The sequence below is a fragment of the Heloderma suspectum genome, chromosome 3 (genome assembly GCF_057233095.1).
Source record: "Heloderma suspectum isolate Gila_16-S chromosome 3, 16-S_ref, whole genome shotgun sequence".
NCBI lineage: Eukaryota > Metazoa > Chordata > Lepidosauria > Squamata > Helodermatidae > Heloderma > Heloderma suspectum.
This window is the reverse complement of record NC_139460.1, coordinates 48,298,919-48,322,824: the sequence shown is the minus strand read 5'-3', so window position 1 is coordinate 48,322,824 and position 23,906 is coordinate 48,298,919. Positions and strand designations below refer to the sequence as shown.

The 23,906-nt window shown below is 42.6% G+C and overlaps 1 protein-coding gene across 4 annotated transcripts in view; it reads left to right on the top strand.

Moving 5' to 3' along the window:
• The window catches only part of BOC (BOC cell adhesion associated, oncogene regulated), a 99,014-nt gene that overhangs the window by 67,138 nt on the left and 7,970 nt on the right, over positions 1-23,906 (top strand). For all 4 annotated transcript variants that reach the window (XM_084843128.1, XM_084843127.1, XM_084843126.1 and 1 more), the window contains exons 4-12: positions 3,628-3,774; positions 4,688-4,831; positions 6,593-6,886; positions 9,957-10,229; positions 11,380-11,678; positions 15,864-16,023; positions 16,602-16,712; positions 20,212-20,418; positions 21,313-21,494. In XM_084843128.1, the coding sequence (XP_084699254.1) occupies positions 3,628-3,774; positions 4,688-4,831; positions 6,593-6,886; positions 9,957-10,229; positions 11,380-11,678; positions 15,864-16,023; positions 16,602-16,712; positions 20,212-20,418; positions 21,313-21,494 (1,817 nt within the window). The remainder of the gene's footprint in view (positions 1-3,627; positions 3,775-4,687; positions 4,832-6,592; positions 6,887-9,956; positions 10,230-11,379; positions 11,679-15,863; positions 16,024-16,601; positions 16,713-20,211; positions 20,419-21,312; positions 21,495-23,906) is intronic.

The window sequence follows — 23,906 nt, the reverse complement described above, 5'->3', positions numbered from 1 at the left end:
AGCCATAGGTTTGACTCTACAAGAAAGCTCCTTATCCTAAAATGTTAATGTACAGTTCACCATAAAATCCTTGTTGGGTAAGGAAGTTTATTTTTTTCTTCTCTAGTTCAGGAATATCATTTTGCCCTGTTGAGCACAAGTGTGTGCATGCGTGCACGCGTGTGTGAGAGAGAGAGGGAGAGAGAGAGAGAGAGAGAGAGAAGGAGAGGGAAACACCCATAAAGATAATTCTCTGCAGAGGGGATCTAAGCTGCTGTCTTGAAATCACATGCTCAGAAGTAGCCCATTTGATCTGAGCTGGTCTGTTCTGATCATAGTGGTATGGTAGTCACAGCGAAGTTTGCTTTATGATATTTAGCACAATAGTTTTAGTGGTCTGCAGTACATAATTGAATGATGTTCAGCTGCCTTTGACTTCTCTAATATATTGGATCAAATATACATTTACAGACAGTTAACTGGGATGTGATTATCCCACAGTGAGACCAAAGCCACAAGACTACACATGATTACTTGGAAGTAAATTCAGTTGAAATCAGTGGGATACAATTCCAAGTAATGGGATTAGGATTACAAACTGTGATTCAAAACGGAGACGTTTAGGACTCTTACTGACTGGCGCCAACATATGTTTTTTGGTGCCAGGTCAAGATTTTATTTTTTTATTCGCCCAGGCATTTTAAATTGGTTGTATGGTTTTAGTTGGTTGAATATTTTTTTAAATCATCTCTCCATTTATTGTTTATGATATGTAATTATGATAATGTGATTTTAGTATAATATCGTTGGTTGAAGTTTTATGTACACCATCCTGAAATCCGTTTTTTCGATAAAAGTGTAGTAGATAAAATGTTAAAATAAATAAGATGAGGTTAAGAATTAATATAATCACCTTCTCAGTTACTATTCACTTGTGAACCACTGAGCTCCAACTAATTACATAGCATTTAACTTCCTTTACTTTAAAGCTGATTGATGTTCTTTTTGTGGTATAAACGGCATCAGAGCCAGATTGTTTTTATACTGAGGGCAGGGATTCCTTGCGGTCAGAAGAGAAGATTATCTTGCAAAGTGACATGATCAGCTATTCTGGAGTGATTTGGTTATAACAGATACTTTCAGGAATTCTCCTCAACTTTTTAAAAGAATCAACATCAATCTATACTTCAGATGCTCCCCCCGCAACCTTCATGCAGAGAAATTATATAGCAAGTATAATAATGAAGAGCAGGAGAAAAACAAGCTGACAAGTAAAACATTCATCTGGGCTATGCAATCTCTTTCCATTAAAAAATTTAAAAAGTCAGGGAAGAGACAGTGTACATGCGAATAGAGTTTCTTTGTCTATAGCACAAAGGCCATTACAAAATACAGTACTATATGACATGTAGCAATACAAAAATATAAAATATAACAATACAGAATACCAATAAAAGCAACCAGACAAGTAACACACCTTTACAAAAGGTCTGTTAGAGATCATCTCCTTTACAGTCCATTGAAAATATCTTTAAAAAATTGTGACAGATTTTCTGTGTTGCTACTGCAAAGGTAGCAACCTTATTTATAATGAAATGACTATAATCTGCCAGCCAGTCACAGATAGTGTCAGCTGGGGGCCATCTTGCTCTTATTTTCAAAAGATCTCCCAGAAAGTGAGCCCAAGGTTCCTTATACAGGGAGAAATATAACAGGTAATGCACTACATCTTCTACTTCTCCAGTACCACAGATATACAACCGTGGTGCATGGGGGATCTCTTTATACTTTCCTTCCAAATATGTTGAGGTCATTGTTTGAAAATTAAAGTCAGTAAATACCTTTCTAAGGGCAACAAAAGTCAACTCTTGGAGGTACTGTTGAAAGTACTGGCCTCTCTTAAACAGACTGAACCATGGGGAAAACACCTGAAATTGGCTGGCACGTACATTTTCATGGCAATCTACCCCAAAGATTCTGTCTCTGATGGACTGTTTGTCCTTATGAGCTAAAATAGTCTGATCCTCTCCAAAATAGAACTGTGACAATGATAGCCAATAATGGGCCTATCCGCCTTTGGCAAGTTGCTCAACAAAATATTGTTTTGAGAGATTGAATTGTTCTGAAATATTTCATTGTTTTGAAATATTTCCTTTCCTGGCGTTCAGCAATCTTTTGCCATGCAAAATAGATGCCTTAATTGATGGGAGTCCAACTTCCAATCTCAGCAAGGTGGAAAGAACCCCTGGAGGGAATGCCAACAGTTTCTTCAGGAACCCATTCTGGATAGTCTTGACTACAGAGTCCTGTCCCTGCCCCCATATCTCATCCCCAAATAGTTGAGTGGGTACCTTAGCTGTCAGTATAGGACCTACCAAGGAGCCCCCTTTAAGCCTCCCAAAAGTTAGCATTACCTTTGCTGTTCTCCAAGCTGAGAGTCTTGCTGCCTCTGTATGATTTTTGCTTAGTTGGTGGCATTGTACCTGTGCTCAGCAGCTCTAGGCAAAGTGAAAACAGGACCATGTCTTTAAGATAATTTCCAAAATGACACTTGGTGACACAAAAACTGCAGTTCTAAGTACACATGGATGTAAATCCTGTTGAAATCAATGGAACCTAAGGCAAAAGTAGGTGTTACATTGGCAAATGTGTGGTCCCATCCATGCATTGCTAAAGTAATGGGGGGGGGGGCATTTGCAGGAGGGAATTTGTGAACAGGTGGGAGGGTTGCTTAACTCCTCCTTTGCCCACCAATTCTTTCCTGAAAATCCCCCACCCAAGCCATCTTTCTCCCAGCTGGGCTCACTTCTGGAGCCCAGCTGAAGAAAAATATTTCAAAACTACTGGTTGGTAAGGGAATTCGCAAGAGTGAATCAGAAAGGGGATGGGGAAGGAGGTTTAAGCACCTCCCTCCTGTCTGCTGATTCTTTCTTACAAGTGACTATCCTACTTCGCAATAGTATTATGAATGAAATAGTGGGTTGGGACTCCCCCATTTCCTTCCTAACACATAGTTTGGTCTTCCTTTCCATGTTTAGAATTAAGATGTTAAATAATGGGCACCTCGAGTATAAGAAATGTCATACTACAAATAGCTGCATGCGCGCTGGTTGTTGAGGTTTTAAAAGGGAAGATGAGATTGTCTAATGCAGGGGTGAGCAACACGGGGCCTGTGGACAATACACGCCCACCCCCAGCCTTTAGTGTGGCCTCTGCTGTCCCCTGCCAGCAGTGTGGCGGCAAAGCTGGTTTGCTGCCCGGTTTTAGTGGCATGATGCAAACAGAGGCTGAAAAGGGTCAAATTTAGCTCTTTTCAGCCTCTGTTGTGTTATGCTGCTAAAAGTTAGCAGCAAACTGCCAATTGCTTTGCTGTTGCTGTACCATCAGGGTGCAGGGTAGGTCAACTTTAGAGGTCCGTGGTCAATTTCCAGGGCTCAGACCTGCCCAATCTGTGGATCCAGATCACAGAAATTGACCCTGGACCTCCCTGAAGATGTCCTCCCCTGGTCTAATGGGAAGGGTGTAATCTTTATCTCATAACAAATACAAGACCTGCAGCACCACTCCTCTGGTGTTTCTTTTTAAAATCACTTCTTATGGACTCTTAGTTAACATCTCTCAGTTCTAACAGATTCTCTTGCTTAACAGATCTGAAAGACTTCAAATACGATGGTCAGCATGTGATAGAAGTTGATGAGGGAAATACAGCTGTGATTGCATGTGATCTTCCTGAAAGCCATCCAAAGGCGCAGGTTCGCTACAGCGTGAAACAAGAATGGCTGGAGGCCTCCAGAGGTTAGCTGAGACTGACTGGGGAAGGAGGACAAACTGGAACGGGGATCTGCTTTTAATTTCACTCTTACCTTCTCACTTGTTCTGACATCTCCCTGTGTCTTCTGGCTGCGCTGCTCAATTATTATTCTGAGTCCTTCAAGTGCTTTGGCTTTCTGAACTTTATGCATCTTCATGACTGCACATTCTTGACCTTCACCCAGTAGCAATTTCATAACTGTCTTGTCAGTTCCTATAACACTGAAAACGTACCTATGACAGTAGGCCCGAGTGCTGGAAAATGCTGTGAGAATAGGTGAATCCCACAGAGGCCCGTAGCCTTGCTACTATATAGTATAAGGAAGGAAGGTTAGGGAGCGCTGGAGATGATACAGGATTTTTTGGTTGTTCCTTGAAGCAATTTCAAGCCAAGCCAGTCTTACTTGCACTCCACCATAGGTGGGCAACATGTGGCCCATGGACCACCCCCGGCCCTTTTACCCACCTGGTGTGGCTCCCACAGCCCACTGCCACTGTTGCCATTCTGTGAAATTCACAGCAGCAGAAAAAAAAAATCACTAATTTGCTACCCAAAATTGGTGGCAAACTGCTATGGAATGCTACAATAGCCAAATTTAGCTTTTTTCAAGCTAAATTTAGACATCGTGGTGTTCCATAGCTGTTTGCCTCCAAAAATCAGCAAATTTGTTTGCTGTTGGTGCCCTGCAGAATTCCATGGGCTGGTGGCGGTAAGAGTGTGGCCGGGGATGAGGGATCCGGGGTGTGTGTGTGTGAGAGAGAGAGAGAGAGAGAGAGAATGGCCCTGGACCTCCCAACGTTCCCCACCCCTGGTCTATGGTGTGCTAGAAATTGCATAGCATAGATTTTTCCTGCCTTAGGAAACCATTCTTAATCTTTTCCTCCTTTATCTTAACAGACAACTACTTGATCATGCCATCTGGGAATCTTCAGATAGTCAATGCCAGCCAGGACGATGAGGGAACTTACAAATGTGCAGCCTACAACCCTGTCACCCAAGAAATGAAAACATCTGTGTCTAGCGAGAGACTCCGAGTGAGACGTAAGTCACCTCTTCTGCATATTTGAGTTCCATGGTTTAAACCTGTCATGTGGTGCTATCCCCATTTTGCAGATGTCACCAAATACATTCAATGTAAGCTAACTTTGATGTTTTAAGAAAGCCCTTCAGGTCTGAGGGATTGCTTTTTCATGCTTTCCATGCAAGAGTTAAATTCAAAGTATCAGTTTCTAAAGAAATTGCTATACGTGTTTCTCCTAGTTATAGTCCCTTACTTCTCTTTCTGTTCCTCCTTCTGGTTTCTGCACTACATCATGATGTCTTGAAAAGTCTCTTATTCATATGCATCCTCTTTGTTTATAATTGTGCACTCCAGCATTGTCAGAATAGATATACCCGCTGAGGGAGGGAAGAGGTCAGAAGGGACCTCATGTGGAAACTATGTTTCTCTCATTCACCAATTTTAAACAAATAGTCACAGATTGGCCATAATTGAAAAGGTTGGTAACTTACAAGCAATCCTAACTCCCAGATCCACTGCCTAGGGGAGTTAGGATGGGGCAGAGTTGCCTCTCCACTGACCAGTGAGGAAAGCACATCCACTCCAGAAGTCCTAGTTACACTTGCCTCCATGGGCATAGATCTACTGCTGGCAGCATTTGTGCTCTCCGGCAACTCCCTCACCACCACCACCACCACCACCACCATCACCTGCCCTGGCTAGTGCCAGCCAGTAGGGCTTTGGAAGTGGCAGACAATCCACCACTTCACTCTCCATCCTACCCCACTTAAGGATTTCTCTGATAGCTAGTAATCTATTTTAGTGACACTTTTCTGTCAAGTATGTTTAAAGTTAGTGAGAATCTTATAAAACACCACATAGCATCAGAACAGGAATGCTTTGTGAGAGCCAGTGTGCTGCACTGGATAGAATGCCAAGTTTGAATGTTGGTCATCCAGGTTCCAAATCCCTCTCTCCCCAACCCCTTTTGTATTTGTTGGTATTGTCCTGTTTTTGAAGAATATCTCACTTTGTTGTTGTTTATTCGGTCAGTCGCTTCCGACTCTTCGTGACGTCATGGACCAGCCCACGCCAGAGCTTCCTGTCGGCCGTCGCCACCCCCAGCTCCCCCAAGGTCGAGTCCGTCACCTCCAGAATATCCTCCATCCGTCTTGCCCTTGGTTGGCCCCTCTTCCTTTGGCCTTCCACTTTCCCTAGCATCAGCATCTTCTCCAGGGTATCCTGTCTTCTCAGTTTTGCCTTTAATATCATTCCCTCAAGTGAGCAGTCTGGCTTGATTTCCTGGAGTATGGACTGGTTTGATCTTCTTGCAGTCCAAGGCACTCTCAGAATTTTCCTTCAGCACCACAGTTCAAAAGCATCTGTCTTCCTTCGCTCAGCCTTCCTTATGGTCCAGCTCTCGCAGCCATAGGTTACTATGGGGAATACCATTGCTTTAACTATGCAGACCTTTGTTGTCAGTCTCTGCTGTTTACTATTTTATCAAGATTTGTCATTGCTGTCCTCCCAAGAAGTAAACGTCTTCTGATTTCCGGGCTGCAGTCAGCGTCTGCAGTAATCTTTGCGCCTAGAAAGACAAAGTCTGTCACTGCCTCCACGTTTTCTCCCTCTATTTGCCAGTTCTCAATCAAGCTGGTTGCCATAATCTTGGTTTTTTTGAGGTTTAACTGCAACCCAGCTTTTGCACTTTCTTCTTTCACCTTCGTCATAAGGTTCCTCAGCTCCTCCTCGCTTTCAGCCATATCTCACTTTACTTTCACTGATTTGTCTCTTTGCACTAGGCTCAACAGCTGAGGCAGCTCGCATAATTTATCCACCAGAGGCTCAGACCATCATTGTCACCAAGGGCCAAACCCTCATCCTTGAATGTGTGGCTAGTGGGATACCACCTCCACGTGTCACCTGGGCTAAGGATGGTTCCAGTGTCTCTAGCTACAACAAGACGCGTTTCCTTCTTAGCAATCTCCTAATTGATACAATTGGTGAGGAAGATTCTGGGACCTACAGCTGTATGGCTGACAACGGTGTGGGTGAAGCTGCAGCAGCATTTGTACTCTACAATGTTCAAGTGTTTGGTGAGTACAGCTGAAATTCCTTCTTCTCTTCTCTTCTCTTCGACACAGCAGCTACAGGCATGGTCTAGAGTGTAGGGGTCAATTGAAACTTGGTCACGATTTGCGTTTGGATTTTTTATTGCTGATTGTACGTGTGTTGTCCCAACTTTTTTCCAGCTGTGCATACCTCCTGGCTGCATAAGCTGTTTACCCCTATTTTTCAGGCAGTACCCCTATTTTTCCATCAAAACCACCTGAAGTCTGCCTGTTATATTTTTGTACATTAGACTGTAATCCCAAGACTGGCACTTCCTGTTCTTTGCTAGGTACTTCTCCTTTGTAAATTTCCAAGCTATACTGCACTTATGTTAAACAAACATTGAGCTAACTTTTCTATGGCGGTATTACTCTATGAGACCTTGAGTAGGCCTGTACAACCTTAAACATAAATGTTTGAATATATGTACTAGTATTTGGTTAGGAAGCACTGTAATATATGTATACATGTTGTTTTCATATGCACTTATGCCCCTTACAAGAGACTTTTCTGGGTAATCCCATATGCTTGTCTTTTTCAGAACTATTATGAGGTAAATTGTAATGCTTACAAGAAAGACTGGGCCAACTAGGTTTCACATGGAGCCTAACTTCAATAGCTGCCATCACTCCACCTTTTTATTACACCCAGGCAGATAGGGGTTCCCTTAGTATCTGTAAACAGTAGGGGTGACATTTTACATGTTCAAAGAATCTATCTGCTCAGACAATGGATAGGCACCTGGAGTCCCAGGAAGGGGAGGGAGAGAAATTCAGCCCCCAAAGCATTCCTATCTGACGCCAGTATAACTCAGCTTAGGAGAAAGTGACTGTGGTGCATAAGTGTGTGTGTGTGTGTGTGTGTGTGTGTTTGTGTGAGATCCCAAGGATTCAGCACACATTCATACTTATGCATCACAGCTACTTTCACCTAAGTTTTGCCTACACAGGCAAATGGCTCTCAACTTCCTCTGTTCCAGCCCGCATAGCAAGAAAGGTTATGGCGAGGCCTTGCCAGGGAAATAAGAGTGAACATTTTAGGTACGTAAAGGAAGAGCTTTGCCAAATCCTCGCTTACTGTTCACACTGGGAAACAAGGGGATAAAGAGCCCTTTACCTGTGTCTTGGCTCATGAGGAGAGAGCCAGTGGCCCTCATGCCCTTTGCTCATTTGAAAATAAGGCCCTTATTAAATAAATTACCAACCTAGACCACCTCAGAAAGCAAAAACAACCTGAAACCTTCAGTTTGGTAGAGCCAGTTGACAGGGAGTGAAGACTCAAGATCTCTGGGACTAGGACTATTACTTTTATCAATGGAAGAACTGAGTGTCATGAAGCCAAAAGTTTTCCAGACAATAGGTCACTTAATTCATTCATTCATTCATTCATTCATTCATTCATTTCATTTCTATACCGTCCAACAGCCAAAGCTCTCTGGGCGGTTCACAAAAATTAAAACCAAACGGCACACAATAAAACAATATAAAATATATAGAACATTAAAACCACAATATAACAATACAACCACAATAAAACCTAGCAGCAGTGCAGGAATTTAAAATACAGATTTAAAACAGCAAAGCTAAAAGTCTAGAAAGCTAAAATGATAAAATGCCTGGGAAAATAAAAAGGTCTTCACCTGGCGCTGAAAGGAATACAATGTAGGTGCCAGGCGAACCTCACTAGGGAGCTCATAGAAGTTGATCTTCCAAGGCATAGGGAATTACATGTTAGAGTCTTAACTGAATCAATAAAATTTTGATGATTGGATTCAAGGCTTATGCAGAGAACATGCGTGAATTTTTCAGTGTTCATTCAGGACAAAGGATAGCATACCCTTGAAGATACAACCATTGGTCTTACACAGTTTTTCCAGTTCAAATGATTACATAGAATGGGCTGTTATGGACTTGACCTTGATCCAAGGGAAATTACCACTCTCTTCCTTCCTCAAAGTCACCTCTGCTTGTAACTGGGTAAATGCTATGGGGACAACAAGGTTCAAGGGATCAAATCTCAAGGTAATGCTGCCACCAGCCTGCTTAATGGAGTATACTACCATTAGACCAACAGGCTAATTTAAAGGCACTACAAAAGCATAATAAAGAAGCAAAATACACAAGTAGCTTAGGCTAGCTTCAAGGGCAGAGCCAAAGCCTCAACTTGCCAAATAATAGCTGGAGGTTTAAAATAGCTGGAGTTATTTATTGAGAAATAGTAGCTCTATCAGGATAAAACAAAAGTATATTTGCTAACTAAGCATGCACTAAGCTAGATGGAATGTGCTGTGAAGGGCAAGCACAAGTTCTTAGTTTCATTGTCACTTGCAGATCCTTGGGTGAGTCTGACCCCTAAGGCCCCTACTTCTTTCTCACTCAGAAATTAACGAGATTTCAGGAAAAGCAGTGTCAAGGTTGACTATCAAGCAAAAAGACAAAAGCAGCATTTCCTGGATCTCTCTTTTAAGGGGAAATAAATGTAAAAAGCAGGGGCAGGGGTATGACCTTACAAAAGCTAGGTGATTCCTAATCAATCAGGGATAGTTTGTCAAAATGCATAATAAGCCCAGTTTAATAGGATTACCTGGTATATACTCATACAAAAGGAATACACAAAATAGGCATTTGTTCTTGAAGGAGTTGGTTTCCAGAGTTCAACACATGTATAGGATACCTAGGCCTTAACATCCTCAGTAGTCACCCCAAGAACCTGGATCAGAAAGCATCTTGATGGGATTTGATGAAAGGATAGGTCCTTTCATTTTCAGGTCAAGAGTCTATAGTCACAGAAAGTGTGTGTCCGTGTGAAGATTACCCATCTCCCAAGGATATCTTTTGAAATCTATGGAGCGGGGGACTTGGATTACAGGCAAAATGGCTGTGCATACAGTGAAATAGTTTGGGATATTGCTATAAACCCTGTTCATAATACAAGGACTTAATGAGGATAGGTAGAACTATTTCACAGTTTCATAACTGCCTATTTTAGAGGTAGATAATCACCCTTACACCGGCCCCCAAATATTTTGAAATGTAATTCTTGTTTCCTTTTCAGAACCTCCAGAGGTTAGCATGGAACTATCCCAGCAGATCATCACATGGGGTCAGAGTGCAAAGTTCACCTGCAAGGTTCGAGGAAACCCCCAGCCATCAGTTGTGTGGCTGCGTAATGCAGTTCCTCTTTTCTCCAGCCATCGAATACAGCTGTCTCGCAAGGCCCTACAGGTCTCCAGTGTGGGGCCTGAGGATGAAGGGATATACCAGTGCATGGCAGAGAATGAAGTTGGGAGTGCACAAGCTATGGTACAACTGAGAACTGCCCGGCCTGGTAAGTCTTCAGTGAAGTTAAGGGGGTTCATACAGGAATACATATGGCTGTGCATATAACACGTGTGTATATGTATCACATGTCATGTTGTGCAGCTCAGCTTAGATTCTGGTCCAGAATGAAGCTTTCTGAGAGTCTCACCTTAGCAGTTTTCTAGCTTTCAGTGTATTTTTAGAGAGATAACTAAACACATCCAAGTTGCATCAGCTGAAATCACAGAAACCAGGCTGGCCTTGAGCAGGTCTCCCAATGGTTAGGGGACATAATTACTTTCACTGTATAGCTCCCTCTCCCTTACAGTGCCTCTTAGGGCACAATCCTATGCATGATTAGACAGGAAAAGTCCTACAACCCCCAGCATTCCTCAGCCATCCATGCACCCGTAAATTCTTTACTCATTTTTTTATTGATAGATAAGATAATTTATACTCTGGCTTTCTAATACAATTGCAATGCTAAGGGCAGCTTACAAAAAATACTTAAATTTACAAAACCCTCCTAAAAACCAGTCACTAAAGGATTAAAACATAAGAAGACAACAAGTGTGACAGATTTTTTCCCCTTTCTGATACTTTTTATTCCTTGCTCTTTAGAAATCCTATCCATTGCCAAAATATCCCAAATTCTGCATAAATCCAAACTCTCCAATTAGGACATAATTTGTAAAGTGACTGTATCAGACATACATGCAGTTTAATTTAATTTAGGTGTCCTTGAGACAAAGTTTGGGTTTTGTTTATACAAGAGTAGGTTTATGCCTAATGCGCTGAAATCCCAGGTTATTAGAGCTTCCATCTTTGGCTACATATAGCATACTTGCTGTCTTCTAAAAAAGCTGAAAGCATATGGAAAGCTTACTTGTATCTGAAGAACTTTGATATAGCAGAAAGGCATGATCCTTGGCCAAGCCCGACTCTCTGGCCCTCATTTGGGAAACAGACTCCATTCATAAGTTGGGATCATAACATCAAACTACAAGGATGCAGTCTAATGCCTGCTGAAGATCCATATGATAGTTTCTATTGAGGAGTCACCTTTCTTGGCTGTTGGGAGTAACTGGATCTCAATTTTATAAGATCTGTTAGATGTTTCAATATATGTGCCTTTGTACAGTTGTTAAAATGGCAATTGTCTTCCTCCTCCCTTCCAGAAACAACTCTGAAGCCACAGCGGGACTCTGTTGCAGACTCGGCTCAGTCTGCCATATCACCTACCAGGCTTAGCAGCAGTGAACAAATGCTGAAAAACAAAGCCATCCTCCTAGTACCCAGGCCTACAACACCAGCAGTGCCTGCCCAGTGCACCACCAAAGAGCTGGTGTCTCTGGCTGAGGCCCCTGTCATCCTTAGCTCTACCCGGACTACCAAAACAGATTCATATGAATTGCTGTGGAGACCACGGCATGGTGGCAGAATCCCTGTCCTGTACTATGTTGTGAAACATCGCAAGGTTAGCACAGAGTTCTGTTTTTACTCATGTGCCACCTATATCGATAACAATGCTGAATTACAGTTTCTTTGGAAAGTTCTGATGGGCTTATCTCTTCCCCCCTGTTTATGTAGCACCAGCCACCTCCCCCACACTCTTTATTTGGACAGGATACTTGTCCTTTTTACTGGCTATGAAGGCGGGGGCAGGTGGAACACTGTCAGTGTCAGCACTGGGAAGAGACTCAGGGAGGTGGTTGCACTGGTGCAAGTTAAGTTGGAGATGAGCAGGAGGGAGAGAACTGCAGAGTTGGAGGGGTATGTTGTGAACAGGGGCTAACCAAGGTTATATATATAATAGTGTGGTTATGTGTGTACTTTGCTTAGCTGTGGCATTTGCATTGCTTTTGCTCTTTTGGTGTCATGATTCTCCTGAAACTTGGGTGACATGCAGCAAGAACAGTTAAAAATAAGAGACACCCTGGCTTTTGTCTCTAGGGGTAGAGATCAGGTCATTACTGTTTTTTCACTGACTTTATCCCTTTTAGTGAGACAGAATGCAATCCACAATCACATTTCAAGGAGTGATTCAGGACCAGCATGGGATCTTGGCTTGCAGTTAATCCTTTTGTTGCTTTTTGGTTGGCTGGGATCTCTCTTTTTTCAAGAACTTCACCTGGCAGGTTCTTGGGTCAGAAGGAGTCACCATGGGTCACTGCCCCTAGCACTAATATGTTTTCAGCACAGAGCAAATTCTCAGCTGGAGACTCTTTCTTGTGCCTTAAAGGTCTTTACAGATGGGGCCTGTTCCTGTTAACCCTTACATTTTTGTCTTTTGCATGGATACTTTGAAATGGGCTTTATATAATGGAGAAACTGGATTTAGGAAAACTGTGAACAGACGTAATGATATCAGAGCTCATCACAATAAATATATTCTGGCAGGTGTTCACCTGAGATACATTTCACAGTTTATGGGAGTGCCCAGGTATGGTCTTTTTCATAACAGAATAAATTGGGCTTCTTTGCAATCTTTTAACTGAAGATCAAACTGAAAACTTGTTAAACTTGTGCAGTGTAGTGTGTAAGTGCTCCTAAAAGTGAATACTGGCTTACATCAAAACATCTCGCACTGCTATTCATTCATAGCATGGATTATAACATTATGACTACAATCTGTGTTCAGAGTTACCAGGCTGGAGATGAAGAAGGTGGAGAGAGGAGTTTGAGCTTGTGTATGTAATCATTGCAAAGTGTGAATAGTGGCATCAGGAGGTATAGGAGCCAGAACCTGGCTGCTAGGTGAACGGGAAAGAAGTACCTAACCCATATGCACTTTCCCATACATTAAGATCTTCAGTGGAGAGTTTCCTGTTGGTACCCACACACACACCTGTAGTGAGGTGGGTTGCTACCGGAGAAAGGGGCTTCTTAGTGATGGTGCTCCAGTTATGGAACACTTGCCCCAGGGAGGTTTGCATGGCATCTTTCTTACTTCCCTTTTGGTGCTATGAAGATGCTTTTTTATTTTCCAGAGCTTTTTAGATGCAATGTGAATCTGGCTGACTGTTTTATGATGTTTTTGTACCTTTTAGCTTACTATATTCTTTGTATTTACATTTTTACAGAGCAATCCTAACTTAGTGGTGGGAGGGGGGAAGTCCATGGCTGTATTTATTTCCTTCCACCCCCCCCCACCCATTCCTTCCACTCTGTCTCTGTTTGGGGGTATGTCAGGAGAATGAGGGGGCCTAGGATTCTGTGGGTCCTCAGCCATCTCCAACAGCCCCCTCCCAAATCACACCAGGTTTGGCACCACCACTGGTGGACAGTCACAGTGGCAAAAAGCTCTGCTGCCATCCAGGGAAGGCCTCTGTGGGTGGATCGCCCTATCTGCCCACAGAGTATCCATAGTATCCTATGGCCCCTGGGACATCCTTCCAGAAACCATAGCATTGGACCCTTAATAGTTTTATTATATTTGTAAACTGCCCTGGGAATATAATTGAAGGGCAGTATTAAAAATCTTATAATAAATGAATAAAGGGAATATATGATTAGGATAAGGTTACCTAGTGGGGTTTTAGGGGGTGGGTAGGGCACAGACAAGCCAGTAAATTTAGAAGGAGGGTGTAATGTTATAAAGTGTGGGAAAGGTTTTATCTGGTGCAGTGTGATGTGTGCAGCATTTAGACCTAATATTTCCAAAGTACTGAATACTTGTTCTTTCTGTGTATGACATGAATGCTGAGCACTGCCAGGAACTCAAGCCATCTTATTGTGAACAAAACTGATAGCTGTGTTTGTATTATCCATCAGGTCAAAAGTCAGGATATAAATGTAAAAGTAAAATAAAACCAAGCGATTAAGAAGAATGCAAAGTAAATGAGATTTTAAAACTCCTACTGCTATCACTTGCAGAGGGATGTTCAAAACCACTACATGTGCTTATTTAACAGTAAGCACAATAGATTGTATCACATCAGTGCAGCATAAAAAGCAGCCAGCTCTCCTATGAACTCAGTAGTTTCATTCTCCTTCCATTCCTCCCTTCCAACTATCTTGAATGTAAGTAACATTGCTTAGGGATCCCTCTTTTCTCTACTGGTAGACTGAACGACTGAACAACAACAACATCAGACACACCAACAAAAACAGAAAGTGAAATGCAAATCCATTTTCAGATATTCTTAGAAGAGTGACAGCAGTTCAGACATTTCTGTATTGTCATACTGTCTTTACTACCTGCCTTTGCAGAATAGGTTCATTTTGGAATGCTATCTACCTGCTGAAAAAATATTGTCCTCTGACTGTTAGCTCAGTGCCTAGTTTGAAATATGAAAAGCTTTCCCACATGGGAGATTGCCAGATGTTTTTATCTAACCAAACTGAAATATTAAATGTATTCATTGGTATTAGTTTCACAGAAATATCTCTTTAAATATTCAGCCTGATACAGCAAGAGAAATACAGAGATACACTCTGCGTTCTGCATGTGCAGACAATGTGGATGCAGATGGGCATTTGCATCCCACATCTAGAACCACTAGTTACTAGTGCATGAAACTAGTTGCATGTGACTAATTCTGGATTCAGTTCATTGTTGTTACAAGGAGTGTTTAGCACTTTAAAAAGGGGAATCCCAAATACCAGAATTCATTCAGTTGCCTTTGGTAGACACATCATTCTGTTTGTTTCACATTACAGGTTTGCCTACTATGATCCGGTTCACATGTCATGGTGGCAGTTCCTGAGTTGTTTAACTCAGGAATTGGGTTGTTTAACTCAGGAATTGCTGGGGACGAGCGGAGCGTGCGAGCCGTGCGCTCATTCTTTCCAGTTTTAATCAACAACCCATGAACACCCCCATTTCTGGGCTGTTTTGTGACAAGTGAACCCAGAAACTCTCGGTTGTTCATGGGTTAAACAACTCAGAGTTAACCTAACAATTCCCCATGGTTCTCAGTTATAAAACCAACACGGCTCTCATTTCTCTATTCTAAGCAGAACAGGATGCTCAGCTGTCTCTCTTAGGACAGGTGACTTCAAAACTGTAACATTTTCCTCATGGGTGCTGAACTGAGATAGGTGGAAGAGGTTTGAGATCTGTGTGTCCTAAAGGACAATTTCTTCAGTGTTGATTTCCCACTTCTGATTCTGGATGATACCACTCTGAAGCTGAGTATTCTGTGATTATCGTATGGTATTCTTTCTGGATGGGGAAATTGCTAATTTTCATCTTCTTTCACTCAGAGTACCTCAGGTTTTTCAAATAGATTGTGCTGTCCTATACCAGTTTGCCAGGGATTATTTTATTTTTTAGGCCACCTGACTAAACAATTTTATTTTCCAATTTTAGATTGTTTAAAATTGCATGTTCACATGAATGGTAATTTAATATGAGAATGGTGCAAAGTAGTTTTAAACTTGTAAGAACCGAGTCTCATCACATAATGCTGATGCTGATGACAATGCAAGCCAATCTTACAACATAAATTAAACAACTGGGAAATTACAGAGAAAGGGAAGGGAAATGGAGACAGAGGTAAACAGGGAAGTAATATGCAGTTATTTGACTTGCACATGCTTAGACGTAATGACTTTAGGACCCACATTAGCCAAAAACTCATTATAACCCTTTTGCCCTTTATAAAGGGGGGATCATGGAATCCATTGATGACTGTGCTTGTTCCTTGTTTTTCAACAGGTGATGAATTCTTCAGACAACTGGACAGTCTGGGATGTCCCTGCCAACCAGCGTCATCTGACTCTAACAAAACTGGATCCAGGAAGTTTGTATGAGGTGGAGATGGCTGCTTACAATTGTGCTGGAGAAGGCCAGACAGCCATGGTGACCTTCAGAACTGGTAAAGATTAAGTACTTCTCCTATAAATGTAATTTCTCTCCTTGCAAGGAGTGAGGTTGGCTGTGTCCTGATGCTAAGGGTTTCACCATTTATAAATTGGCTTCTTTTGTTTCCTTCCTACAAATGTTTCTATGACAGTGTTATATTTCTACCTAGCAGTAGCTGTCTGACAGATAAGATATCTTCCCTCAAGGTACTGATTAAAGATGTCATTTGGAGAGCAATATTATTATGAATTTGGGGTATTAGAACCCCAAGGTATGTTCTTGCTTCTCCCACTGGGTCATATGGATATCATGTCCCTTTTTTGCATCAGACGTATATAAAAGGCATCTCTCTAGTAAAAAAAAAAAAAAAAAGGTCAAAATGGTAATAATCTTTAGGGGAAAATGTAACATGACTGTAAATTAGAAGATTTTCTTGCCAACAAAGCATGCAGCTTGTCATATTAATGTCACCTAAAGCATTTAGGTCCTTGGAATGTCAGCTCCCACAGAGGGGTGCTGGTGAAGTTTACCTTTCGGAGCCACAAAATGTTATCCCTCACTACCTTTGCTAATTATTTTTGTCTTGTTTAGGACGACGACCAAAACCAGATATTGTTGCCAGTAAAGAGCACCAGATTCAGAAGGTTGACCCAGGCGCTAACTCTCGGAACAGCAACCAATCAGACAGTACTCGCCTATCCCGTAAGACCATACCAAATTAGCAGCAGAAAGGGGTTTTGGGGTCAAGAAGCCAGATTATTTGTGTGAAAGGGCGATTGGAAAAGGTTTAATTGTAGTGCGAATGAGAAAAAGAGAAAACTGACACAGGAAGAGAGTTTGCTTATCTCTGTTGCTTCTCTCCAGTCCTTATTAGGTCAAATTTCTCTCCAAAGTCTGACTGTTTTTCTGGCAACAAGCACCTGCCAGACTAGCTGCCAAGCAGTATATGATAGTGAGAGAACAGTGTCTGCTGTTTTTAAAATGGAACTGTGATAAATAAAAGTTCTAAGTAGGACCAATAATGAGGGCTAATATAATGAAATATAGGCCATTAGCCTTGTTGAACTCTCTTTAAAGAAAGGGAATACTGACTTTGTTTCCCTTATAGGGCTGCAGCCAGGGCAGGGACAATGGGCGCAGTGCCCAACCTGGATCATTGATAACCCCTTGTTGTTCAGTCATTAAGTCATGTCCGACTCTTCATGACCCCATGGACCATAGTACGCCAGGCCTTCCTGTCCTCCGCTCTCTCCCGGAGCATGCTCAAGTTCATATTCATTGCATCAGTGATGCTATCTAGCCATCTCATCCTCTGCTGTCCCCTTCTTCTTTTGCCTTCAATCTTTCTCAGCATCAGGGTCTTTTCCAGGAAGTTTTCTCTTCGCATTAGGTGGCCAAAATATTTGCGCTTCAACATCTGTCCTTCCAATGAGCACTCAGGGTTGATTTCCTTTAGGATGGACTGATTTGACCTCCTTGCAGTCCAGGAGACTCGTAAGAGTCTTCTCCAGCACCACAGTTCGAAAGCATCGATTCTTCGGTGCTCAGCCTTCCTTATAGTCCTTATAGCTTCCTTATAGCTCTCACAGCCATACATTACTACTGGGAAAACCATAGCTTTGATTATATGAACCTTTGTCCGCAAGGTGATGTCTCTGCTTCTTACTATGCTGTCTAGGTGTGCCATAGCTTTCCTCCCAAGGAGCAAGCGTCTTTTAATTTCATGGCTACAGTCACTGTCTGCAGTGATCTTGGAGCCCAAGAAAATAAAATCTGTCACAGCTTCCATTTCTTCCCCTTCTATATGCCAGGAAGTGATGGGGCCAGATGCCATGATCTTCGTTTTTTTAATGTTGAGTTTCAAACCAGCTTTTGCACTCTCCACTTTCACCCTCAACAAGAGGCTCTTTAGATCCTCTTCGCTTTCTGCCATTAGGGTGGTATCGTCTGCGTATCTGAGGTTGTTGATAATTCTTCCAGCAATCTTAATTCCGACCTGTGATTCATCCAACCCGGCGTTTCTCATGATGTACTCTGCATATAAGTTAAATAAGCAGGGTGACAATATGCAGCCTTGTCATACTCCTTTCCCAATTTTGAACCGATCAGTTGTTCCATGTCCGGTTCTTACTGTTGCTTCTTGACCCTCGTACAGGTTTCTCAGGAGACAGGTAAAGTGGTCTGGTACCCCCATCTCTTTAAGAATTTGCCACAGTTTGTTGTGATCCACACAAAGGCTTTAGCATAGTCAATGAAGCAGAAATATATGTTTTTCTGGAATTCTCTTGCTTTCTCCATGATGCAGCGAATATTGGCGATTTGATCTCTAGTTCCTCTGCCTCTTCGAAACCCCGCTTGTACTTCTGGCAGTTCTCAGTTCACATGCTGCTGAAGCCTAGCTTGTAGGATTTTGAGCATCACCTTGCTGGCATGTGAAATGAGCGCAATTGTGCGGTAGTTTGAACAGGCTTTGGCATTGCCCTTCTTTGGAATTGAAATGTAACCTGACCTTTTCCAGTCTTGTGGCCACTGTTGAGTGTTCCAAATGTGTTGGCATATTGAGTGCAGCACTTTAACAGCATCATCTTTTAGGATTTTAAATAGCTCAGCTGGAATACTGTCATCTCCGCTAGCTTTGTTGTTAGTAATGCTTCCTAAGGCCCACTTGACTTCACTCTCGAGGATGTCCGGCTCAAGTTCCGTGACTGCACTATCATGGCTATCAGGGACATTAACATCTTTCCTGCATAGTTCTTCTGTGTATTCTTTCCACCTCTTCTTAATCTCCTCTGGTTCTGTTAGGTCCCTGCCTTCTTTGTCCTTGATCATGCCCGTCTTTGCACAAAACGTTCCCTTGAGATCTCCGATTTTCTTGAAAAGATCTCTAGTCTTTCCCATTCTGTTGTTTTCCTCGATTTCTTTGCATTGTTCATTTAAGAAGGCCTTCTTGTCTCTCCTTGCTATTCTCTGGAACTCTGCATTCAGTTGGATATATCTTCCCCTTTCTCCCTTGCTTTTCGCTTCCCTTCTTTCCTCAGCTACTTGTAAAGCCTCATCAGACAGCCGCTTTGCTTTCTTGCATTTCTTTTTCTTTGGGATGGATTGAGTCGCTGCCTCTTGAACAGTGTTACAGACCTCCATCCATAGTTCCTCAGGCACTCTGTCTATTAGGTCTAATCCCTTAAATCTATTTGTCACCTCCACTGTATATTCATAAGGGATATGATTTAGGTCATACCTGAATGTTGATAACCCCTACTAAGCATTTAAAACACACACACACACACACACACACACTTCAGATCTGCATGTTTCAGATCCTAGGAATTCATAGATACTAAAATTACATAGAGACTTTGGCTTGCTGACAGGGTTATAGAAAGAAATTATTAATTTTTGTTCATTGGTTTGAAACCCCACTTGGAAATGTAGCAGCCCCACTGAGAAAAGAAGGGTGGCTACAGCCCATCTCTTCCAGTCTGCAACTGGGATACTGATTGTATATCCACTAACATCGTCGATCACAAGCTGAATATGAGCCAACAATGTGATGTGGCTGCAAAAAAGGCAAATGCTATTTTGGGCTGCATTAATAGAAGCATCGCTTCCAAATCCCGGGAAGTACTAGTTCCCCTCTACTCAGCACTGGTTAGGCCTCATCTGGAGTACTGTGTCCAGTTCTGGGCACCACACTTTAAGAAGGATGCAGACAAACTGGAGAGGGTTCAAAGGAGGGCAACAAAGATGATCAGGGGACTGGAAACAAAGCCCTATGAAGAGAGACTGAAAGAACTGGGCATGTTTAGCCTTGAGAAGAGAAGACTGAGGGGAGATATGATAGCACTCTTCAAGTACTTGAAAGGTTGTCACAGAGAAGAAGGCCAGGATCTCTTCTTGATCATCCCAGAGTGCAGGACACGGAATAATGGGCTCAAGTTACAGGAAGCCAGATTCCGGCTGAACATCAGGAAAAACTTCCTGAGTGTCAGAGCAATACGGCAATGGAACCAATTACCTGGGGAGGTGGTGGGCTCTCCCACACTGGAGGCCTTCAAGACGAGGCTGGACAGCCATTTGTCAGGGATGCTCTGACTTGGATTCCTGCATTGAGCAGGGGGTTGGACTCGATGGCCTTGTAGGCCCCTTCCAACCCTACTATTCTATGATTCTATGATTAACATAACTCTCCTATTCCTTGTAGCTCCAGAGGCTCCTGATCGTCCCACCATCTCAATGGCATCTGAGACATCTGTCTATGTGACCTGGATCCCACGTGGGAATGGAGGCTTCCCCATTCAGTCATTCCGAGTGGAATATAAGAAACTGAAGAAGCCTGGGGACTGGGTGCTGGCCACAAGTGACATTCCACCTTCGCGCCTCTCTGTGGAAATTACAGGATTAGAGAAAGGTAGGAGACCTTCTCTTCCCAGCACACATGTTCTCTGTATTTTTTATAGTGGCTTCATATCATGCCTGTTGCTATAGACATCATTATGTGTGCCAAGGAGAAAGGGTCATTTAAAAGCTGATTACTCATTCATGTGCCTCTTCCAGAGAGATGTGAAATCCTGCTTGCCCTGCATTCTGCAGAGACCAAAACCTTTGAGAGCCTACTCAATGCCAAAGTACACAGTCCACACAAATGTGTGTAACAATAGCCCAACAACTCCTTTCTTATATATGAAAAGATACTTTGGGAGGGGCAGTTGGGAACAGGGAGATGGGAGGAAGGTGGAGCTTAACAGTTTCCCTTCCTGCCATTTCTCCACTCCAGCTTGCATGCACACAGCAGCTTTTCCTATCTGCATACATTTCCTCAAGCATACGTTTGCCCTCACAAATACAATTTTGGAGAAATGACAGGGGGAGAATTAAGGAGAGGTTAAGCATGTGTGTTCCTCCTCCCACCTTTCCACTCCCAAATGCCCCCTCCTAAAGCAGCTTTTCATGCAAGAACAAATCAGCCGTTGAACTACCATTGTACTTGTTTGGCATGTGGCATGTAGTTTGGCATTCATTCTCTTCTGTGTATCTGTAATATGGTAGCAGCTGTGATCTCTTGACCATTCAGACTGGGCAAGAAATGAAGCTTTTAATAAGCAGTCATTGCCTGAACACCCCACCCAACAAAATTAAGCTTTTGCTGCTTTTTTGTTTCTGAGGTTATAGGGTAAGAAAGCACCCACTCTACAATATGTCCCTTTGCCGCCTGTTAATATGGAATAGAGAGTAACAAGGTTATTACCAAGGTCAGATGTTGCTCCCCTGCTCACCTCCATTGTTTCTACATTGCATACTCTAGGCACATCCTACAAATTCCGGGTGCAGGCACTGAACATACTGGGGGAAAGTGAACCAAGTGCTGCATCTAGACCATATGTAGTATCAGGCTACAACAACCGTGCGTATGAGCGTCCTGTCGCAGGCCCATACATCACCTTCACTGATGCCATCAATGAGACCACCATCATGTTGAAGTGGATGGTAAGCAGTGGAGAGAGGATTTGTGACTGGACTGCAAAGGATGGGGCAGGTGGTTTGAAACTGTAGCAGACTGTGCCCAGTTGAGATTGGACAGGATTTCCCCCAAGATGATTCCTAGTTCTGAATTTTAATTAATAGTACCACTTTAACTTTCTCTGCTGTTTCATTTCTTCTCCTAAACTATTTGTGTAGCAGTGTTGGGTGCTTCTAGACTTTTGAGTGTTCTCACACTCAAGCATACTGTCTGACTTTATTGACCTTATAGATAATTTTTGTGTGTGTTCATTGTGTTTTATTTAAAAGTTCCATAAATCGCCACAGGTGTTTTTTTTAACCCATCTCTATGTAGCACTTTCTAGGCACTGCCAAAGTCCCACAAATATCTTTATTACCAGCTTTTGCTTTAAACAGAGATTCTCAAACTTTAACACATCAAGGGCGCAATCCTATCCAGATAGGCGGCCGCCTCCGAACTCTGAGGCAACCACGTATGCAGGGCAGGGCAGGAGAAGCACAGAGGGGATCGTTCCCTCTGTGCTTCTCCTGCCCTGCATTTTTGGCTAGACAGCTGATTGCAGCTGTCTAGCCGCAGGAGGGCTGAGTGGGGAAGGAGGCTGTTGTACGACACATTGGATGTGTCATACAGGCATTTCCACTCTCCCTGCCCCGGAACACCCCCAGACACACCCCTTTTCGGTCACTCTGTGCTCCTCTTGCAAACACTGAGCACGGGGCTGTTCCGTGCTGTCTCTGAGGCAGCGCAGAAGTGGGGGGAGGTTGGTTCCTAGAAACCAAGATATCTTATGGCCGTCTAGCCGTTGTCTAGCAGCCATAGGATTGCTCCCTAAGAGACCCCTTTAACTAAAGGAAAAAGGACAGTTTCTCTGTGATGTAATAAGAGTGCATCCACATGTAGATTTTTCTTCTTTCTGAAACAGATATATATTTATAGCCTGTACATTTTTTTCAGCTTGTAGCAATTGTAGGAAAGTTTCCCATATTTTCTTCTTTTTTATTGTACCTGGGAATAGTCAATGTAAGCACCTAAAAGTGCTATCAAACTACTCATCACTGGTATGAATTCTCAGGGTATTTCCGAACAGATAGCTCCTAGTGCTACCAATCAAAAGGCCTTGTGCAGCTTTTCCATCTTTTCCTCCTTAACAGATGTTTTTGTGGAAAGAAAAAAGACAGAGGAAGTGGTGGGAAAACAAGGAAGGTTACAAGTAGATGATGGGCCGGCCCATATAATTCTGTGAATGAGGCAGGGCAATTGCACAATAGAAGCCTCATCTTGAAACACCCCCAGTTATCAGCCCCAAGTCCTTTCAATTTTCCTTACTCTGAGAAAATCCAGTGCAAATTTTCCCCATATTTTTAAGTGATTGTAAAATGAATGCAGGTGTGTTGCCAACATGGGGATAGAGAGCAGTCGGTATCATCAAATGGTGTAAGTGAAAAGTAATGATTTAGGGAGCTTCTGTTCTGTATACACATATTTCAGAAGAACAGGCAAAAAAAGCTTCAGTATAGCACAGGAAGTGTGGACAGCATGATTTTAGGAGCATGGAAGGAGAAGCCTGTACAGACAACAACATGCCACAGTAGTGGTACTGCCTGATTTTGGCAAAGAATATTGGAAAGACTCTTTATAATAAACATGTGCCCTAAAATGCTACATATTGGAAGTTCCGCATTTCTAAGAAAGGCCTTCTTTGTAAGTTGGGCAGAAGAAGGATGAGCAGACAAATGACTGGATGCATAGAAAAGAGGAAGGGGCTAGGAAGGGTAGAAAGAGGTGGCCAAGGGAACAAAGCTTAATGGTAGGGCACTTGCTTTGTAGTTTGTCTGCAGATACAAACGATCCTGATTAAATGGCATTGCCAATGAAATGATCTCTAGTAGCAGGGCTGGAAAGTAACTGTGCTTGAGGTATGTTGTGTCAGTATACACTTTACTGGGCTGGAGGGACCTCTGCTCAGATGTGGTATAATGCAAATAGTAGTCTGAAGATTGACAGTGAGAAACGGTGGTCTTTATGTCTGTTTTGAGACCTCCTGTTTTAACCAAAGAAGACAGATGTTGGCCCAAGACACAAATTGCTGGGTTTATCACCCTTCATTGCACTATTATACGTTTTTTTAAAAATTGTTTCCCTTTCTCCCATCTATCAAATACGAATAGATAGGGCTCGGATCAAATATTTTGGGAAATTACACAAGGCATATGCTCCAGTTCATTAAAAAAGGAACAAGTTTGTCTGTCTCCATTAAGTGACTACATAATGTGCAACTTGTACAAGTTCATAGAATCATAGAATAGTAGGGTTGGAAGGGGCCTACAAGGCCATCGTGTCCAACCCCCTGCTCAATGCAGGAATCCAAGTCAAAGCATCCCTGACAGATGGCTCGT